The 19,694-nt window shown below is 38.6% G+C and overlaps 1 protein-coding gene across 1 annotated transcript in view; it reads right to left on the bottom strand.

The window, feature by feature from the left end:
* Nucleotides 1–19,269, bottom strand: part of TBC1D22B (TBC1 domain family member 22B) — a 117,433-nt gene extending 98,164 nt beyond the window's left edge. The window contains exons 1-2 of the mRNA XM_036769093.1: nucleotides 19,001–19,269; nucleotides 4,224–4,280 (exon numbers count right to left, since the gene is read on the bottom strand). Coding sequence (XP_036624988.1) covers nucleotides 4,224–4,280; nucleotides 19,001–19,056 — 113 coding nt within the window. The 5' untranslated portion in view covers nucleotides 19,057–19,269. The remainder of the gene's footprint in view (nucleotides 1–4,223; nucleotides 4,281–19,000) is intronic.
* Nucleotides 19,270–19,694: the final 425 nt, after the last annotated feature.

The raw sequence follows: 19,694 nt of genomic DNA on the forward strand, positions 1-19,694 counted from the left end.
GAGAGGAGTGAACCACAAAGCAATGAATGAAAAGTTAAATAAGATACTCAATTTTCTTGGGGAGAAAATATTTTAAATTTATCTTAATGCAGATAATGAAATACGGTCAACAAATGGTCTTCAGTCCTTGCTTTGAAATATTAATTCAGAATTTTTAAATGGTCTAATATAGATCTAGATGCTAGGGCAACACAGTGTTGATAGCAAACATCATGAGCACCTAAAAGTTACATTAGATGCTTCATTCTAAGAAAGGAGGGTAATTAGCAGTAATAATTTATATTACCCACAGATTGTAAAACTGCTTTTACTTCTATAGCAAGTCTGACTGCAACCTATATAAACTGGTAATAAAAATTGTCATACTTTTACACCACTGTTTGAGAAAATAGTATACGAGACACCTAACAAATTGAAAACTCAAGTGTTGAAACAAAAAGAGCTTCATGATATATATCTTCATAATTTAGTCAAAATTAGCAAAGTCAGGGCAGGGAATTAATTGACCCAAAGCAAGGTTTGAAAACTGTTTCCATGACTTTTGCGAGTAGGATGAAGTGAGCAGAATCAGGGGAACAATTTCTGTGATAACGACACCATAAAAACAAACAACTTGGAAAGACGTAAGAACTTTAATCAATGCAATGATGGACCATGATTCCAGAGAAGGAGGTAGTAGATTCAAGATGCAGATTAAGACATATACTTTTTGGATGTGGACAATATAGGAATTTGTTTTGCTTGATTATGCTTATTTGTTACAAGGGTTTGTTTTTCTTTTTTTCTTTTAAATTGGGGGAAAGGATGGGAAGGAGAGAAAATTAATTGAAATTAATTGAAATTCAATTGTTAATTGAAAAATAAAATAGTGCCCTCAAGTCACGTCTACTGAATGTTTTGCACCTACACTGTCATATATGCTAACGGACATGTCACAAAATTATATCATCCTCATCATAATGGAGGTTTACAAAGCACTTTTACATGTTTTTTTTACTCATTTGAGAGTTAAACAATTTCATGTTGGAAACATAGCTACAAAATGAAAGGTAGAATTTTCTGACAATAAAAATGTGCATTTATAAAAAGAAATATTAAAAAGCATAGGAATTATGTTCCCTTTTATGTAGTCCTAAGTGGCTGCCTGCTTTGAATAATCCGATATCAGCTTTGGAGATTATATACAGGGTATCCCAAAAGTCTTGAGACAATTTTAAACTTACTGAAGCTTAAAACTACATCTAATCTTTGGTTTAAATAAGTTATTTGGTTAACAGGAAGGCTTTATATGGGCAATTCAATACAGAGTGAACGGGGTAGAAAATATATGGTTACAGTTACTAGCAGACTAAACATAAAATGAGAGTAAGAGATGACAAATGTGGGTTGATAAATGGCTAACGCAAAACTAAAATACTAACCAAAGAATAAATGATTACAAGATGTTCTGGATTAGAACCATTACACACCAAGAAATGCTGCCTAACAAGCCAATCTGCTGCTGGAGAAAACTAAGGAGTAGAATTAATTTAATCTACTAGAAACATCACAGAAAACAAAACAAAAATAAAAATAAGCATGTAGCTTGAGCAATTAAGCTGGAACACAAAGAAAAGCTAGTCATCTAAGCAACAAACAGTTCCAGATCCACTCACTAGATATTCATCTCACAGAACTAGAGATCGATGTTTTAGCAACAACTCAGGAAGTGCTTTCTAGATACTTGTATAACCATGAGATAAGGATGGTAGTATTATAAGGAATTTGTGATATATTCATCTGCAATAATCTGTTAATTCAGTAGGCATTTATTAAGCACCTACTATAATGCCAAATACTATGCTAGGAGTTGGGAATATGAAGAAAAAAATAAATAATCCCTGCCCTCAAGGAGCTTATATTCTATTGGGGGGAAAACATGCACACAGGAAAAACAAATGTAAAATAAATACAAAATAATGTGGGAGAAAGGGCAGGGCAGGCTCTCTGGATAGAAGAGGAGGGAAGGATATATTTGGAAATTAAGGTGATGTAAAAACAAAAGATATTAATAAAATAATGTCAATTTGGCAACTGCATGGAGGATGGATTGGAGGGGGAGAACGTGAGAGACCAAGTAGGAAGCTACTGCCATAGCCTAGGTAATAGGTAAGGAGAGCCTGAATTAGGGTGATAGCAGGGAATGGGAGTGAGAAAAAGAAGAGGCTTCATGTGGGAGATAGTATTTGAGTTGAGTCTTGAAAGAAGTCAGAGATTCTAAGAGGAGGAGGTCAGGAGTGCATTTCAGGCGTAGCAATTTTTCAAAGGCATGGACACAAGAATGGAATGTTGTGTGTAAGGAACAGTGTATAAATGAGAGTAATGAGCAACAAACATGGAAAGGCAGGCTGGAGTCAGGCAATGAAGGACTTTTAAATACTGAAAAGAAATTCTGTATTTTATTCTAGAAGCAAAGAGTCACAGAAGCTTCTTAAACAGGAAAATGAAATGGCTCAGACTGTGCCTTAGGAATATCAATGTTGTAATAACCATCTTTGACTCTAAGGAAGAGATGAGAAAACACATCTTCTCTCTTTCTTTGAAGACTATTGGTGTAAAAATTTGTATATATTGTCACATGTGGTTGATGGTCTGGTTGGTTTTCAGAACTGCTTTTTTCTCTCATTTATTCTTTGATACAAGGGCTGGCTCTCTGGATAGGAGAGAAGGGAGGGATATATTTGGAAACTAGGGTGATGTATAAACAAAAGATATTAATGCATTTTTTTCTTTTTGAAAACAATGTCAATTTGGCAATTGCCTGGGGGATAGATTGGAGAGGGGAGAACCTGAGAGACCAATTAGTAGGCTACTGCCATAGCCTAGGTAAGAGTCGAGGAGACCCTGAATTACAGTGATAGCAGAGAATGGAAAGGAACTGGATGCAAGATGTTGTAGAGGCAGAATGGACAAAACACTGGCAAATGACTGTATGTGAAAGGTGATGAAAAGAGAAAAGTAGGATGATGCTGAGGTTGAAAAGTCATTTGGTGGCACACTCAACAAAAATGGGGTAGTCAGGAAGGAAGGGAGGATTTAGGGAAACACACAATGAGCTCAGTTTTGAACATGCTGAGTTAGAGATATCTACAAACATCCAGTCTGACATATCCAAAAGGCAATCAAAGATGCTAGGACTGGAGCTATAGGGAGAGGCTGAGGCTGGCTATAAAGATCTGGGAATCATCTGAAATACAAGTATAGCAATGATAATAAATAGTTTTATATAACATTTTTCCTTCTAAGTAGTTAAAGCATTTTTGCATACATGACGTAGCCATCAAAACATTACTGTGAGGCACTGTTGTAAAACTCAAGTAGAAAAGGGGGCCACTAAACCCTAAATAAGGATCCCTGTGAGCTGTGTGTTGACTTCGAAAAGCACACATTAACATTATCTATGCTCTATTATATTTTTACTTATTTTGTTCAATATTTCCTAATTACATTTTAATCCGGCTCTGGTGCATGGGCTGCGTGTTTGACAACTCTGTTGTGAAGGACAAAAGAGTTTCATTTTTCCAATTTTGTATAAGCGGTCTGCCCAGCATTTCTCGGTGGCTCAAATGGATTAGAATTCTGGTCTTTTCTATCTTTTCACTTATCAAATCACTTATCTTTTCACAAAAAAAAAAATCATCCTTCACAAAACAGATTCCTAAACTTAGCAACTATGAAGAGGTAGAGAGACCAACAGCACAGGGAGGAAACCAAGACTTCAGATTTAACCTAGGTTAAGAGAACCTCTAGGGTACCTGTGCGGCTATTTCAGCCCTTATTCCTCAAGTATCTGGTCATCCTCAATAATGAAGCCAAATGAAAGGGTAGTCCAGAGCCTGAACACACATACACTTAAAGTTACGATCTGTTTGGGATTTAACCAGACATTAAGGTCTCTGGTTTTATCTTATTAACATTTTAGAAGAGAGATAATTTCCAGTTGATTTCTATGTCTGCTGCACACTCATGTCCAAGAACAGGGCATATCTTCAGTCTTCCACAAAAACAAAAATAAATTTAAAAAACTCCAAATCTCAGGCAGGAGTTAATCTTTTACTCAAGAAGACAACTCATCTGATTTAAACTAGGGAAGAAGTGAAGCTGAGAAATGTCCAAAGTCATTTCAACAAGGTGAGAAAGGCCATGAGAAGCACATAGGTGCAAAAGGCAAATGTCTTACTTACTTTTTTGTGAGACGAGGATCCAGAGGAGGATGCTGGGCTCCATATACAGGCTGGATACTGAAAGGGAGAAAAAAAGTAAGAAGTAAAATCATCAATATACCCAATTGGTTAATAGTCTTTAAGAAGATGGTGGAATAGATCAGAAAACTCCCAAGCTTTCCAGATTATCTCCACAAACAAGACAGAATAAATAAACAAGAACTGGGGTAGAGTGGTAGTCCTCCTGGAACAACTGGAAAAGACCAAGGAAAGACCCCAGGGAGGAGGTTTTGTCTGAGTGAAATGCACATACCTCTAGGCTATCTCTGCTGAAACAACAAACCACAAGCCCTGGGATCTGCTGGCTTGAGAGATAGCCTCAGCCACAGGAATTCTCACCTAACAGACAGTGTGGGGAGTCAGACATGGAGCTGGGAAAGACTGCAGGACCCTGTGCTGCCCAGGGACGCCAGACCCAGCTGTGAGGCCTGGCTGTGATGGCAAGATGCAGTCCAAGCTACAGCAGAAGGTGAGAAGGAATGAGCACACACTCAGGCTAGAGGGGGAACTAAAGGTTACAGCCACTGGAAGGTTCTCAGGGAGCAAGAGCACTTCCAGCATTGTGTGTGGGGGGAGGGGGGGAGGAGGAGAAAGGAGGGCTGAAGTTAGGGCCCAAACAAAGCTCAAAAAATAACAGCAAGAAGAACCTCAGGCCCCGGGGCAGCTAGGTGGTGCAGGGAGTGGAGCATCGGCCCTGAAATCAGGAGGACCTGAGTTCAAATCTATCCTTAGACACCTGACACACTTACTAGCTGTGTGACCCTGGGCAAGTCACTTAGCCCCAATTGCCCTGCCTTCCCCCCTCAAAAAAAAAAAAAAAAAAAAAGAAGAACCTCAGGCCAGAGGCACCATCCCCCACACCCCAAGACTAGAGGTGATTACAATAACAAACTACTTAAAAAAAAGAAAGAAAGAAAAATGAGTAAGCAAAAGAGAAAGAACCCAACCATAAACCACAACTACAGAGATAGAAAAGACCTGGTTTTCAGAGGATAGTGAAGCAAGAAAAGCCTGTCTTACCCCAGAGTAACATCAAATGGCCACAGACCTAAAGAGAGCTCTTGGAAGAACTTAAAAAGTACTTTAAGAGAGTAAAAATTAGGAAATTATTAAGAGGTAAAAATTAGGAAAAAAAAATAAGAACAACCCAAGAAAACCAAGAAAATTATGAAAAGTAAGTCAACCAACAGGAAAAAGAGATCCAGAAGCTTAAGGAAGAAAATAACTCCTTAAAAACTAGAATTGAGCAAGGGGAAGCGAATGATATTATAAGATACCAAGAAATAATAAAACAAAATGAAATGAAAAAGTAGAAGAGAATGTAAAACATCTCATAAGAAAAATAATTGATCTGGAGAACAGATCAAGAAGAGAAATTTTAAGAATTATCAGACTACCTGAAAGTTATGATTAAAAAAAGGAATCTTGACACAATATTATAAGAGATAATTAAAGAAAATTGCCCCAAAGTTTTACAATAAGACAGGAAAGTAGAAATAGAAAAAAACCCACCAATAACCAACTGAAAGAGATCCCAGGATGAAAAACTACAGGAATACCATAGCCAAATCTCAAAATCCCCAGGTTAAGAAGAAAATATTATGAGCAACAAGAAAAAAACAATTCAAATACTGTGGAGCCACAACTAGAATCACACAAGACCTAGAAGCTTCTACACTAAAAGACCCCAGGTCTTGGAACACTATATATTGAAGAAAAAAGAACTGGGGTTGTAGCCAAAAATAACTTACCCAGAAAAGTTAAGTATAACCCTGAACAACAACAACAAAAATAGATATTCAATGAATTGACAGACTTTCGGGTTTTTGCCTCAAAAAGACCAGAACTTAATACAAAATTTGACATATAAGATCCAGGAGAAATATAAGGTAAACATCAAAGACCAATTACAAGGGATTCAGTAAGGATGAACTTTACATTTACATTCTTAAGACTGTCATTAGTAATTGGGTGCTTTGAAAGATTGGAGATGAACTGAGTATGATGTGGTGGTTCTAAAAAGCAAAATTGTATAGGAAAAGGTAAAAACAGCAATTATCTCATACAAATAAGGCATAAAAGGAAGAAATGATACAGAGGAATCAGGTCGGGGTAGAGGGCTGGTAGTGCTGGAACCCTAATCTCATCAGATCTGGGTTAAAGACGGAATAACATATACATCTAGAAGGGTATAAAAGTCTAAATTTATAAAGAAATAAGAGGATGAGGGAACAGGATAAGGGGGAGGAGGTTTAGAAGGGTGTGTAGATTAAGATTGAAGAGGGTGAGAGGAGAAGAAAAGGGAGGGACCCTTAAAGAAGTGGGTAGAAGAAGAAAAAAGAGGGTTAAGGGAGAGGATAAGGGAGAGATTCTTTAATAGGGTATAGAATAAGGAGGTAGTATTTAGAAGTAAATTAGAGGAGGCATAGGGTAAAAAGAGAGGCTGAGAAGGACAATAGTGAGGAAATATAGGATAGAGGGAAATACAGAAATAGTAATTATAACTTTGAATGTGAATGGGATGAATTCACCCATAAAACAGAAATGGATAGCAGAATAGATTAAAAATCAGAATCCAGGGGCAGCTAGGTGGCACAGTGTGTAGAGCACTGGTCTTGGAATCAGGAGGACCTGAAGATCTTTCCCATTCATTAATAGGCCCATGTGACCTGCTTACATCATAGGAAGCCTAAGTCACATGTGGCAGGAAGAGCTTGATGAATGAGAGGAACAGGAAAGGGTGGAGCAGAAAATGCTAAGGGCAGTTAGAGGGAGTGGGCAGACATGTGCTAGCTGTGCTGTGAATGACTGTGGGTGGCAAGGTCTCAGCAGGGGATGGGAAGGTTATGGGATGGCTTGGCTCCCCATTGTAATATCGTGTTTTATGTTCTTTGCTTTATTATAAAGTAGACTTACTGGTTCTAGAATTTGTTCGCTGCTACGATGGACTAGACTTATTGGTTTTGGTATCTGATTCTCTGGTGTCTGAATAAATGGTTTATTTCTTCTACCTCCTATATGGAGAGTCTCTTATAGTTTGCAATACAAAACTACATAGGCCTATTTGTCTATACTGTGATTATTGCCTTGCTAATACAGGTAGCAATCATGATATCAGACAAAGTCAAAGCTAAAATAGATTTAATTAAAAGAGATACACAGAGAAACTACATTATGATAAAAGTTTCCATAGATAATGAAGTGTTACCATTACTAAACTTATATGCACCAAATACCACAGCATCTAAATTTTTAAAAGAAAAGTTAAATGAATTACAAGTGGAAATAGACAGCAGTATTATAACAGTGACAGACTTTAATCTTCCCTTCTCAGAAATAGACAAATCTAACCAAAAAAAAAAAAAATAAGAAAGAAGTTAAGGAAGCTAATAGAATTTTAGATAAGCTAGATGGGATATATTTTTGGAGAGAAGTGAATGGAAATGGAAAGAATACACCGTTATTCTCAGGGGTACATGGTAACTTTACAATGATTGACCATATATCAGGGCACAAAAATTCTATAGCTAAACGCAAAAAAATTAAGCATTTCCTTTACACAGCACAATGCAATAAAATTATATTTAATAAGGGACCATGGAAACATAGAAACTGGAGACTAAATAACCTAATTTCAGAGAACACAAGCGTTAAAGAATAATAGAAACAATCAGTAATTTCATTAAAGAAAATGACAATAATGAAAACATATCAAAAGCTATGGGACACAGGAAAAGCAATTTTATATCTTTATCTATGTTTATATCTCTGAGTGCTTATATCAATAAAAAAGAGAAAGAGCAGACCAATGAACTGGGTATGCAATTTAAAAAAAAACTAGAAAAATAACAAATTAAAAATCCCCAATTAAACATTAAATTGAAAATCCTAAATATTAAAAGTGAAATTAATAAAATTGTAAGAAATAGCAAGAAAACCACTGAATTAATAAATAAAACTAGGTATTATAAAAATAAAATCAAAAAACCATTGGCTAATAAGATTTTAAAAAAGAAAGAAGAAAATCAAATTACTAGTATCAAAAATGAAAAGGGTGAATATACCACTAAATGAAATCAATGCAATTATAAGGAGTTATTTTGCTCAATTATATGCCAATAAATTTAACTATTTAAATGAATGGAAGAATATTTTAAAAATACAAACTGCAGAAGAGGAAATTAGCAGAAGAGGAAATAGAATATCTAAATAGTCCTATCTTAGAAAAAGAAACTGAACAGGCTATAAATGAGCTTCCTAAGAAAAAAGCACCAGGACCAGATGGATTTAAAAGTGAATTCCATAAAACATTTAAAGAACAACTAATTCCAATATTAAATAAATTACTTGGAATAAAAGGCACTGAAGGGGTCCTACCAAACTCCTTTTATGAAACAAATATGATATTGATACCTGAAGCAGGAAAAGTAAAAACAGAGAAATAATATTATAGACCAATTTCATTAATGAATATGGACACAAAAATCCTAAATAAAATACTAGCTAAAGGATTACAACAATATATTACAAAGACCAAGTGGGATTTAAACCAGGAATGCAAAGATGGCTTAACATAAGGAAAACTGTTAACATAACTGATTATATCAATAATAAAAACAACAAAAATCATATAACATCAATAGATGCAGAAAAAGCATTTGATAAAGTATAACACTCATTTCTATTAAAAACACTTTAAAGTATAGGCATAAATGGACTTTTCCTTAAATTGATAAGAAGCATTTACCTAAAATCATTAGCAAGCATCATTTGTAATGGGGATAAGCCAGAAGCCTACCCAGTAAGATGAGGTGTGAACAAGGATGCCCACTGTCACCAATATTATTCAGTATTATACTGAAAATCCTAGCAATAGCAATGAGAAGAAAAAGAAATAGAAGGAATCAAAATAGGGAATGAGATTTAAAAAAAAAAAACTATTTCTTTTTGCAGACGATATGATGATATACCTGGAAAATCCTAAGAATCCTCAACTGAAAAGTTAATTGATATAAAGTAAATCCATACAAATCATCAGCATTCCTATATATCACCAACAGGATCATGCAGGAAGAGATTGCTAGAGACACCCCATTTAAATTAACTCTAGACAGTACCTGGGAATATACCTACCAAGACAAACTCAGGATCTATATGAACAAAATCATAACTTTGTACCAAAATCAAACTTAAATGAATGGAGAAATATTAAGTGTTCATGAGTAGGCAGAGCCAATATAATAAGAATGACAATTTTACTAAATTTAATTAATTTAATTTTGCCAAAATTAATCTACATATTCAATGCTATTCCATTTAAATTACCAAAAATTATTTTACAAAGGTATAAAATAACAAAATTCATTTGAAAGAACAAAAGGCCAAGAATATCCAAGGAACTAACTGAAAAAAAATGTAAAGGAAAGAGTTTTAACAGTACCAGATCTTAAACTATATTATAAGGCAGTAATTGTGAAAACTAAGAAACAGAAAGGTAGATCAGTGGAAATGAGTGGATATACAATCTACAGCAGCAAATGGATACAGTAATCCAGTGTTTGACAAGTGTAAAGACTTAAATTTTTGGGATAAGAATTAATTATTTGGTAAAAAAAAAAATTGTTGGGAAAGCTGGAAAGTAGTCTGGCAGAAACTGGGCATAGACCAACATCTTACACCATTTACCTGGTCAAAATGGATATGTGACCTAGATATGAAGAAGATATTACAAGAAAATTTGAAGAATATGGAACATATTATCTATCAGATTTATGGATAGGTGAACAATTTATAAACAAACGAGATAAGAGAGTATTGTGAGACATAAAATGGATAATTTTGATTACATTGAATTAAAAAGGTTTGTACAAATAAAACAAACGTAGCCAAGATCAGAAGGAAAGTAGAAAACTGGGGGAAAAATTTATAGATGGTTCCTCAGATAAAAGTCTCATATCTCAAATATATAAAGAACTTTGTAAAATCGATACGAATGTGAGTCATTCCCTAACTAATAGATAGTCTAAGGATGTGAACAGGCAGTTTTCTGATGAAGAAATCAAAACTATTTATAGTCATGAAAAAATTATTGATTTAGGAAATGCAAAAAAGTAACCTTGATATATCATTTTACACCTATCAGACTGGCTAAAACAATAGAAGGGGAAAGTGACAAATGTTGGAGGGGATGTGGAAAAATTGGGACCTTAATTCATTGTTGGTGATCTGTGAGCTGATTTGACGATTTTAGAGAGAGATTTGGAATTATGCTCAAAGAGTTATTAAACTGACTATGCCCTTTGACCCAGCAATTATAAACAATTAGGTCTGTTTCCCAAGATGGTTAGGAAAAATGGAAAAGAACCTACATGCTCCAAAATATTTACAGCAACTCTCTTTATGGCGGCAAAGAACTGGAAATTGTGGGGATGCCCGTCAGTTGGGGAATGGCTAAACAAATTGTGGTATCTGTTCACGATGGAATATTACTTTGCTCTAAGAAATGATGAGCCAAATGATTTTAGAAATAAAGAAGAGTGAAGTGAGCAGAACCAAGAGAATATTTTATGCAGTAACAGCAGTATTGCTTAACCAGAAAGATCCTATGAAGGATGATGTTTGAATTCAGAAAAAGAACTGACGTACATTACACACCCCCCCCACACATACACACCACACACACACACACACACGTATATATGTATGTACATGTAAATATGTACGTGTCCATTATATATATGTATATGCATATGCACATTATATATATATACATACATTCGTGACTAATGGTAGCCATCTCAAAGTTTGCGGGGCAAGGGAACAAAAAGAAAGTCATATGATAACTTTGTTGTGGGTTTGAAAGGAATAGCAAGTTGTATATAATAGGTCTGCAATTTCCAATGCAATCCTCTGTTTTTCTATCCCATTTTGTTATGGAAATGCTTGTTTTATTTCCTAAGTTCAAAATAAAATAAATTAAAAAACAAAACCCAGATGATTAACATGTAAAAAAAAGTCATCTGCCTCCAGACAGGCCTGTATTCAAATGATAGCAGTCTACCGACATCCTAATTTCTCCACCTAAAATGTTCAGTGTTTCGCAAACCTTATAGTCACAAAGTCCTTCTGGATATAACCAATTTCTCTCAGCTTATTCTTTTAAAAAAAAAGGACTGCTTTACCTAGAGCGGCAGGTTTGTGGAGCAAAAACAATACTGGACTTGCAGTCTGGAGAGATCTAGATTCAAGTTTAATATCACACACTTACTAGTTATATGTGCATAGTTCTGATTTCACAGGGTTGTTCTGAGGATCAAATAAGAATACATGTAATTTGCTGTTTCTGTGGGTAAAGAAATTGCATACATTATCATACTTAGTTGATGGATTGGTTGGTTTGCAGAACTGCTTCTCTCATTTATTCTTTGCCACAAAGTCTAGCTCTGTGGATAAGAGAGGGAGAGATACATATGGAAATAACAGTAATGTAAAAACAAAAAATATTAATAAATTTATATCATATGTATGTCAAAGTGCTATGCTAATGCTAATTATTATTATAACATACTCCACTTTACACAATAGGTGTGATGCTGAGAAGTTATATTTAAATAAAATATTGGCCAATTCTAGGACATTTTCTCTCTGACATCGATGTACAGGCATTTTATCTTTATTTATGTGACCAGTCATTGGATGCTGCTCCTGACCTTTGAATTTATCTTTAAGTTGCTTTGCTTTAAATAAATGGTAATGGGGGAGTTAGTATGGAAAGGTAAGAAACGAAGAATCATACTGTAAGGCAAATCATCACGTTGGTACATAGAGGAGCAGACAGAAGGCTGGATCTGGAGTCACGAAGGTGGCTCAAATCTCACTTTAGACATTTACTCGCTGTGTGACCCTGGACAAGCCACTTCACCTGTGTCTGCATCACTTTCAAACTCAATGAACTATAAGGTCTCTTTAAACTTTAAATCTAGGATCCCAAGGGAAGAATGAGTGGTTGGTAGAGGATGGGGCATGGAATGAAAACGTCACCTCCCCTAAATGGAAAAGTATAAATGGTAGGATTCCCCTTACCCTCAAGGATCGGGGTTAGTGATGGTACTACTTAACACTTTCATAAATGAACCTAAAGAGGAAATACCCAGGAAAATCTCTAAATTCCAGAAAACACTAAAGTCTTAATAGTAAAATATAAAGCCAACTGCAGTAAAATACAAAATTTCATCAAGTTGCTATAGGTACAGGATATACTATGAAAGAACTGAGATACTAAAAATCTAGTCAATACCTAAGGTAATTCTACTATTTGACAATGCTGACAAGAGAGTAGAATTTATTGATAGTTATTTCACTCATTTATTGATAGCTGTAGAAATCTGGACCGAAAAAAATAAACAGATGTTTGTCTGGCCAACAAAGGACATAAAACAAATGTAGGAGCTGAGGAATATAGAAGACACAGGATTAAGAGCTGGGAGGGACATTAGAGATCAACTCTTCCACCTCCTTCATTCAACAGATAGGAAAAGGACAACTATCTTAGGAACTGCTTTGTTTCACATATGTTCATTACAAAACTACAATTCTACCAGATTTTGGCAGTAACTTGTTGAGTTCCAGATACTTGCTACCTCACTAAGACATTCCTATCCCCCAAATGCTGACTGTAATGTACTTAACCAAGACACAAGCTGGAACAGTCATACTGAAACTACCCTCTCAAGGATCACTACTGATCCAACTCCCAAATCCAGTGGTTTTTTTCTGTCCTCATTCTTCTGGGTTGCATTTGACACTGCTCATCACTTCCTCTCTCGACTTCTTTCTCCCATGCCTCCTAAGGTTCCATACTCTCTGAACTCTCCTTAACCTCTTTAACTTCTCACAAGCTGTGGCCTAGGCCTGGAATGACTTGCTCCTCTCCTAGACGTTTTGGAATCCTTACTTTCCTTCAAAGCTCAAATCAAATTCCACCTCCTACATGATGCAGATTCTCCTGATCTCCCTGGCTGTCCCCAACAAAATTATCTTATTTTTATTTTGCATCTACATGTGTAGATACTTATTTATGTGTTGTCTCCCCTAATGAAATGTGAGCTCTTGTGGGTAAGGACTGGTTGGTTTTTGTCATTGTATCCCCAGCTCCTAGCACAATGCCTGACACAAAGTAGTCTCTCTGTTGATTGACTGTTTTGTCTTTTTCTTTTTTTGAGGCAATCAGGGTTAAGTGACTAGCCCAGGGTCACACAGTTAGTAAATGTGTCAGGTGTCTGAGACCCCATTTGAACTCAGGTCCTTCTGATTCCAGGTCCAGGGCTCCACCTAGCGGCCCCCTACCTAGCAGCCCCCTGATTGTTTATCTTTCATTGGTTTTTCCTCATGGGGACCCCCATGAAGTGAATATTCCTAATGGTTCTGTCCCTGGCTGCCTTCTCTTCACTCTCTCCCTGTTCTCCTTTGGCAAAGTCATTCACTTCCATGGTTTCAAAGATCATCTCTTCTTAGACGATTCCCAAATCTCTATTCCAGCCCTATCCTCTCTTCTGAGCCACAGAGCATACATCCAACTTCTTGGATGTTTCACTAGCACCCCAAAACTGAACTTAGCTATCTGGTCACTCATGTTAAAAACTTCCCTTATTCTTGATTCTTCCCCCACCTTCACTCTCATATCCAATCAGTTATAGTACTATCTCTACAACATATCTCAAGCCTGCCCTCTAATTTGATTTATTCATTCTTCCATCATCATAGTATAGGCCACCTTCGTGGTACACCACCACCTACCTGAACAACTATATCACCTCCTGACAGGGCTTCCTGTCGCCATTCTTTCTCCCCTAGAAACTATCCTTTGTATCAGTTCTAAACTTATCTTCTTTACGTATAGACTTGGTCACCGTCATTCCTCTGTTCAAAATCCTTCAACAGCTGCTTGTTGCCTACTAAGTTCAGACACTTTTGATTGGCATTCAAAGCCCTCTTCCAACTGGCAGGACCATGCGTTTCAGGCAACCAAATGGGAATACTTAGTCATTTCTGTAGCTAGCCTATACCTGCCTACTTCCTGACTCTGTTACTGTTGTTTCTGTTATAACCAGAAATGCCCCTATGAAATAGCTCACATTTGTACCAGCTTTAAGGCTTGTAAAGCACTTCATATAATTATCCCATCTGATCTAACCTCCTTAAATTCCTACTCATCTTTTAAAGTCACTACTAGGAGTTGAGAATCACCTCCTTAAATTCCTACTCATTCACTCAAATGCCACCTCTTACCAGAAAAATTTTATCTCATGAACAGATAATGATTTTTCCCTATCATAAGGCCATTCTCTGCCACTTCTTTAATGCCCTAGAAATACACTATTCCATACGAGTTAGAGGTGTATAAATATTATATCCTCTAGCACTTAGCACAGTGGCGTACATATAGCAGGCTTGTAATAAATGTTTGTTGAATAAATTCCCTTATCAGACTGAAAGTTCCATGAGAACAGTGGCCTTCTCCTCTAAAATTTGATCTTTTTTTTTCTTAAATGACTCTTTAAAAAAAAATTTTTTTTGGAGGGGCAAGGCAGGGCAATTGGGGTTAAGTGACTTGCCCAAGGTCACACAGTTAGTAAATGTGTCAGGTGTCTGAGACCCCATTTGAACTCAGGTCCTCCTGACTCCAGGGCCGGGGCTCTAATCACTGCGCCACTTAGCTGCCCCCTAAACTTTAATCTTTTTAACAGAATTGCATCAAATCATTCTGTGTCCACATCAGATTCATCTAAGCTGTAAGAAAAATAAGCACAGCTTTTGTTAAGACCTAATCGGTCCTGTCTAGCAGATCCAGATTCAGAAGTAGTTAATTTAGGTACTTTCTTCAGTCCTCCTGGATCCTGATAAAGCAATAAAAATTGCTTAACAGTCATCATTTCTGCATAAGAAGAAGGAAGGGCTCTGCTCCTGGTAGAAAGCAAAATCAGGATGTGGTGATTGAGCCTGAGGCTCAGGCTTTTCCCCTACAGTTCTAGATCCCTTCCTCATCTTCTTAAGGGGAGAATCCATTCCCTGAATTCCTCATCTTCTTAAGGGGAGAATCCATTCCCTGAAGCAACACCAGGTGCTGGCAGGAATGGCATCATGAAATGAGAGATTTGGAGAAGGAAGCAAATTGGTGGTCATTTTACAGAGAGGAAAGTGAGTAAGGAAGTTGCAGGCTAGGGTAATGGCCGTGGGGAGTAGGGACAGTCACAGAAAAGAAGGAAAGAGAATACACCAGTATAATCAATAGAACCAAGAATTCCCATATTTCTAACCTCAACACTCAAAAAGGGAAGCATTAATTTCTACCTATGAGAATGCATGGGGCAACTGTCAGAGCACCAGAGGAATGCAATCCATTGAAGCCACTAGGAATAGGAAAATTTGATCAGACTAACGTAGAGACATAGAATTTCAGCTCTGGAAGGGCGGTCAGTCCATATTTACTCAAATACTCTTATTTTACAGCTGAGGAGAAAGGAGGCCTAGAGAGGGAACATATTTGTCCAAAGTCTCCTAGCTAGATCACCTGATGTGTGATGATGATGCCTGATGTAAAGCTTTTTCCACGTCACCATGCATTACGATAATACTTCATGTTTAAGCTTTACAAAACATTTTTTTACAATTATGCCAGGTAGATACTGTCAGTATCATCAAATGTATTTTATAGATTAGGAAACTGAGGCAGGGAGAGGCTGAGTGGCTTCTCCAAGGTGAAATAGACAAGGCTTACAATTCTGTTAATCACCAATTAATATCAAACCACCTATCATTCTCCTGAGCAGAACTTATTTTCCCTGAGGCTCAGATGGGGACTGGACAATTCCTGGTTAGCAGTCTCTCATTACAGCTTCAGAAACAAGGTGGAGGACAAAGTTTAGTTCAGAAATCAAACCCATCCAATAAAAATAAGAAAGTACCATCTTCCCCAACATCAAACTAAGTCTCAATGATACATTATTAAACCAAAGAACTTATAGGAGAAAATCAAGAACTTACAGGAGAAAATTTTTTTAATTCTTTAATGACTTATGGTGGGGGATGGTTGTATTTGAGAAAGTACTTTATTAAAGAAGATTCCCATTTTTTTTTGTCACAAAGTTTTCTGTATCCGCTATCAAGGGAACTAAAAGCAATCAGTCATTGCTTTATTTTCTCCATCTCAGCTTAAAGAATAGTAAATTAATTTTACTTCTAAGCTGTTAAACACATGTGTAGTTTTCTCAGTTCTGCACAAAACAGAAGAAAGTTTTTCTTTAGTGTGACTGAAAGAGGAAAAAGTTCTATGATCAGGAAGCTGTTAAAAATTTGTGTCCAAGTCAAAGTATCACTTAAGATCCTTTGTTATTTCTAAAATACAGTCCCTAGCCCAGAAATAAATCCAGATCTAAATCTGTTTAAGAAAAAGAACAAAGTGCTAACAAAAATCACCAATTACCTAATACACCAAATGCATAATGGAGCAAGGATTAACAGTAAGTTCATCTATAACCAGCAGGGGTGAAGGCCTAGTTATAAGGTTCACTTGTCATGAACTTTAAAAGAATATGAAACGGATTGGTTTGGGGGAAGGCCACAGAGCACAATAAAGAAACTCTTCAATCACCCTTCACTGAAGTATAGAGTTTCAAAAGGTTACATCTTCCCTTAATTGTTTAATAAGACAACATTAGAAATACCTAAAATAGAAGTAGAGGCTATAGCCCACATCTTGTACACACACCCTTTTTCAGCTTAGATTCCCCAAAGATCCCAGTTACTCATGCCATATTTCCAGGCTTCCAGGGCAGAGCAATACATAATGACCTCATCATGGAAAACCCGGATTACAGCATTTAATAGAGGTGGAGACCCCATTGAACCAGGATGGAAAACAGAACAGTTGGGAGGAAATGGCCTATTAAAATGTCTCAAATACGAATTCAAAATAATATAATTAGTATAAAGTTGTATCTGAAGCAGATTTTTACCGTCTCCCTCTCCCCTTGCGTGTAGGTCTTGGTTGGATAATGAATAAAATACAATAACTATATAACTTTCCCTAACCTTCACTTCTTTCATTTTCTTTTCTCTTAATAAGTCATATCCATTGTGGGATGGGGGGAACAAGTAAAAGAAACTAATAAGAGAAAAAAGAGGCAGAAACATTGGAAACGGCAGTTTATGTGCCACCACTAGAGCTGGCCCCATCCGCAATTGCCTTCTGTTCACTCAAGAAGCACAAACTTCTTAAGATATCTCTGAGGAGGTATCCTGTCCTTCTTTCACTCTGCAAACCACATGTAAGGGAATGGATGTGCTGATGCCAAGGCATATTTACGATGCAACAACATGAAAAAAGCAGACACATTAGCTAAATACATGAAGCATTTGGGGAGAATTCTATATACTTGCACAAGGACAGGATCATAGGGGAGTATCTATGGATGTTAGCTATTAGAAACTTTGAGAGAGATAGAGATGGAGGGAGGGAGGGAGAGGGAGAGAGAAAGAGGAAGAGGGAGAAGGAGAGGGAGAGGAAGAAAAAAGGGGGAGAGAAAGAGAGGGAGAGAGGGAGAGAGGGGGAGAGAGAGAGAGAGAGGGAGAGAGGGGGAGGGAGGGAGGGAGGGGGGAGGGAGAGAGAGGGGGAGAGAGAGAGAGAGAGAGAGAGAGAGAGGGAGAGAAAGGAAGGAATTGGATAAATCCTCCAGACAAACCAACACTCTTAAGATCACCTTATAATACTCCTAATAAGGTTAGGGAAATGTCTTCACTTTTTCTGTCCTCTGCTTCCAGCCCCAGGCACACACAAGCTGGATGACCCTGAGGAAGTCACTTAACATCTCAGCATCTCAGTGTCCCAAGAAACTCTAAAACTTCTAAGTCGCATGAGCAAAGGGAGCTTCCTTACTAGGAGTTTCCAACAGGTATGAAATTACTGGTCCGAAAAAAAAGTGATTCATCAAGGATCCCTATCTTCTAAGAATCCCCAGGTTCACTTTCCACAATAGGGGTGGCCGAGAGAAAGGTGGGGGGGGGGGAGTACCTGGCACATAGCGAGTAGCCTATTAATAAATGCTTGTTGATTGCTCGATAAATGGGCATCGCCTTGCATTTAGAGAGTTCAAGAGGGGCCCATGCCCCTGCAACCTTCCACCTGTACAACCCGGAGGCTCGGAAGGAGACATCCTAATTCAGGTGGGAAACAAGTTATGCACCTTGGAGAGTCCCCTTCCAACACAACTGCGCCCCCCACCCCTTACCCTCATACTAACTACTCAGTAAGAAAGCAGCATGTGCTATAGGGCTGTGGACGGCAATGGACACCGGTCACGAATCCGGGGGGGTCCATCTGGGCTTCTTCCTTTCCAGGCTGTGTGACATCGGGTAAGTGGCTGCCCTTCTCGGTGCCTCAATTTCTGCATCTCTACATGGGGGTTGGCAGCTGCTGCAACCTCACGGGGCTGCCTCGAGGAAGGAGCGGTGTAGACAGACCTCCAAGTGCCGCCGAAAGGTGAGTGATCATCAGCACGCCCCCCCAACTCCCCGGGGGTTCCTGTATGCACCTCCCAGGCGCGGGCAGCCCCCACCCCGCAGCGGCCCCGACCCCCGCCGGGGCCCCCCTCGCTAGAAACAGCGCACACACGCGGGGCTGGGGCTCGGGTGGATCCCGGCCCCGGCCCGACCCGGACTCCCTCCCTCGCTAGATCGCTCACCTCCCTGGCAGCTTGGCGCTCCTCTTCCAAAACTGCTTGCTGTTGTCTCCAGCCATGGCTCGGGCCCGGGGAGCGGGCTGCAGGCAGGGCCGGGGGAGGCGGGGAGCCGGAGAGACTCCCCTAGGACCCCGCCACCCTGGGGCCGAGCAAGGCCGCTTCCCTCCTGCCGCCGCCGCCGCCGCCGCCACCGCCACAGCCGCCACAGCCGCCGGTCACCAGCTCCCACCTCCTGGGGGCGCCATCTTGGATGTGGGCGCCCCCTCCCCCCCTCACGACGCCGCCCCGCTGCCATTGGTCGGCGGCGGGGGCCGTCGCCGCGCAGGCCAATGAGGAGCGTGCGTCGTGTGGGCGGCCGAAGTCGAGTTTACGTCAGGAGTCGGGCACACATACAGGTGGGCAGCGGGGGAGGAGTCCTAGAGGATGGAGGGGCGGGACTTGGAAGCGCCAATCACTGGGAAGAACTGAAATAGGTAAAGACATACACCTTTGTGAGAGAAAGAAGATACTTTTTTGTTGAGTTGGGGCTCTTAGGACCCCGAGCTGACTTTTTTCTTTTCTCTTTCTCTTTCTCTTTCTCTTTCTCCTCTCTTCTCTTCTCTTCTCTTCTCTTCTCTTCTCTTCTCTTCTCTTCTCTTCTCTTCTCTTTTCTCTTCTCTTCTCTTCTCTTCTCTTCCTCTCTCCTTTCCTCTCCTCT

The sequence above is a fragment of the Trichosurus vulpecula genome, chromosome 7 (genome assembly GCF_011100635.1).
Source record: "Trichosurus vulpecula isolate mTriVul1 chromosome 7, mTriVul1.pri, whole genome shotgun sequence".
NCBI lineage: Eukaryota > Metazoa > Chordata > Mammalia > Diprotodontia > Phalangeridae > Trichosurus > Trichosurus vulpecula.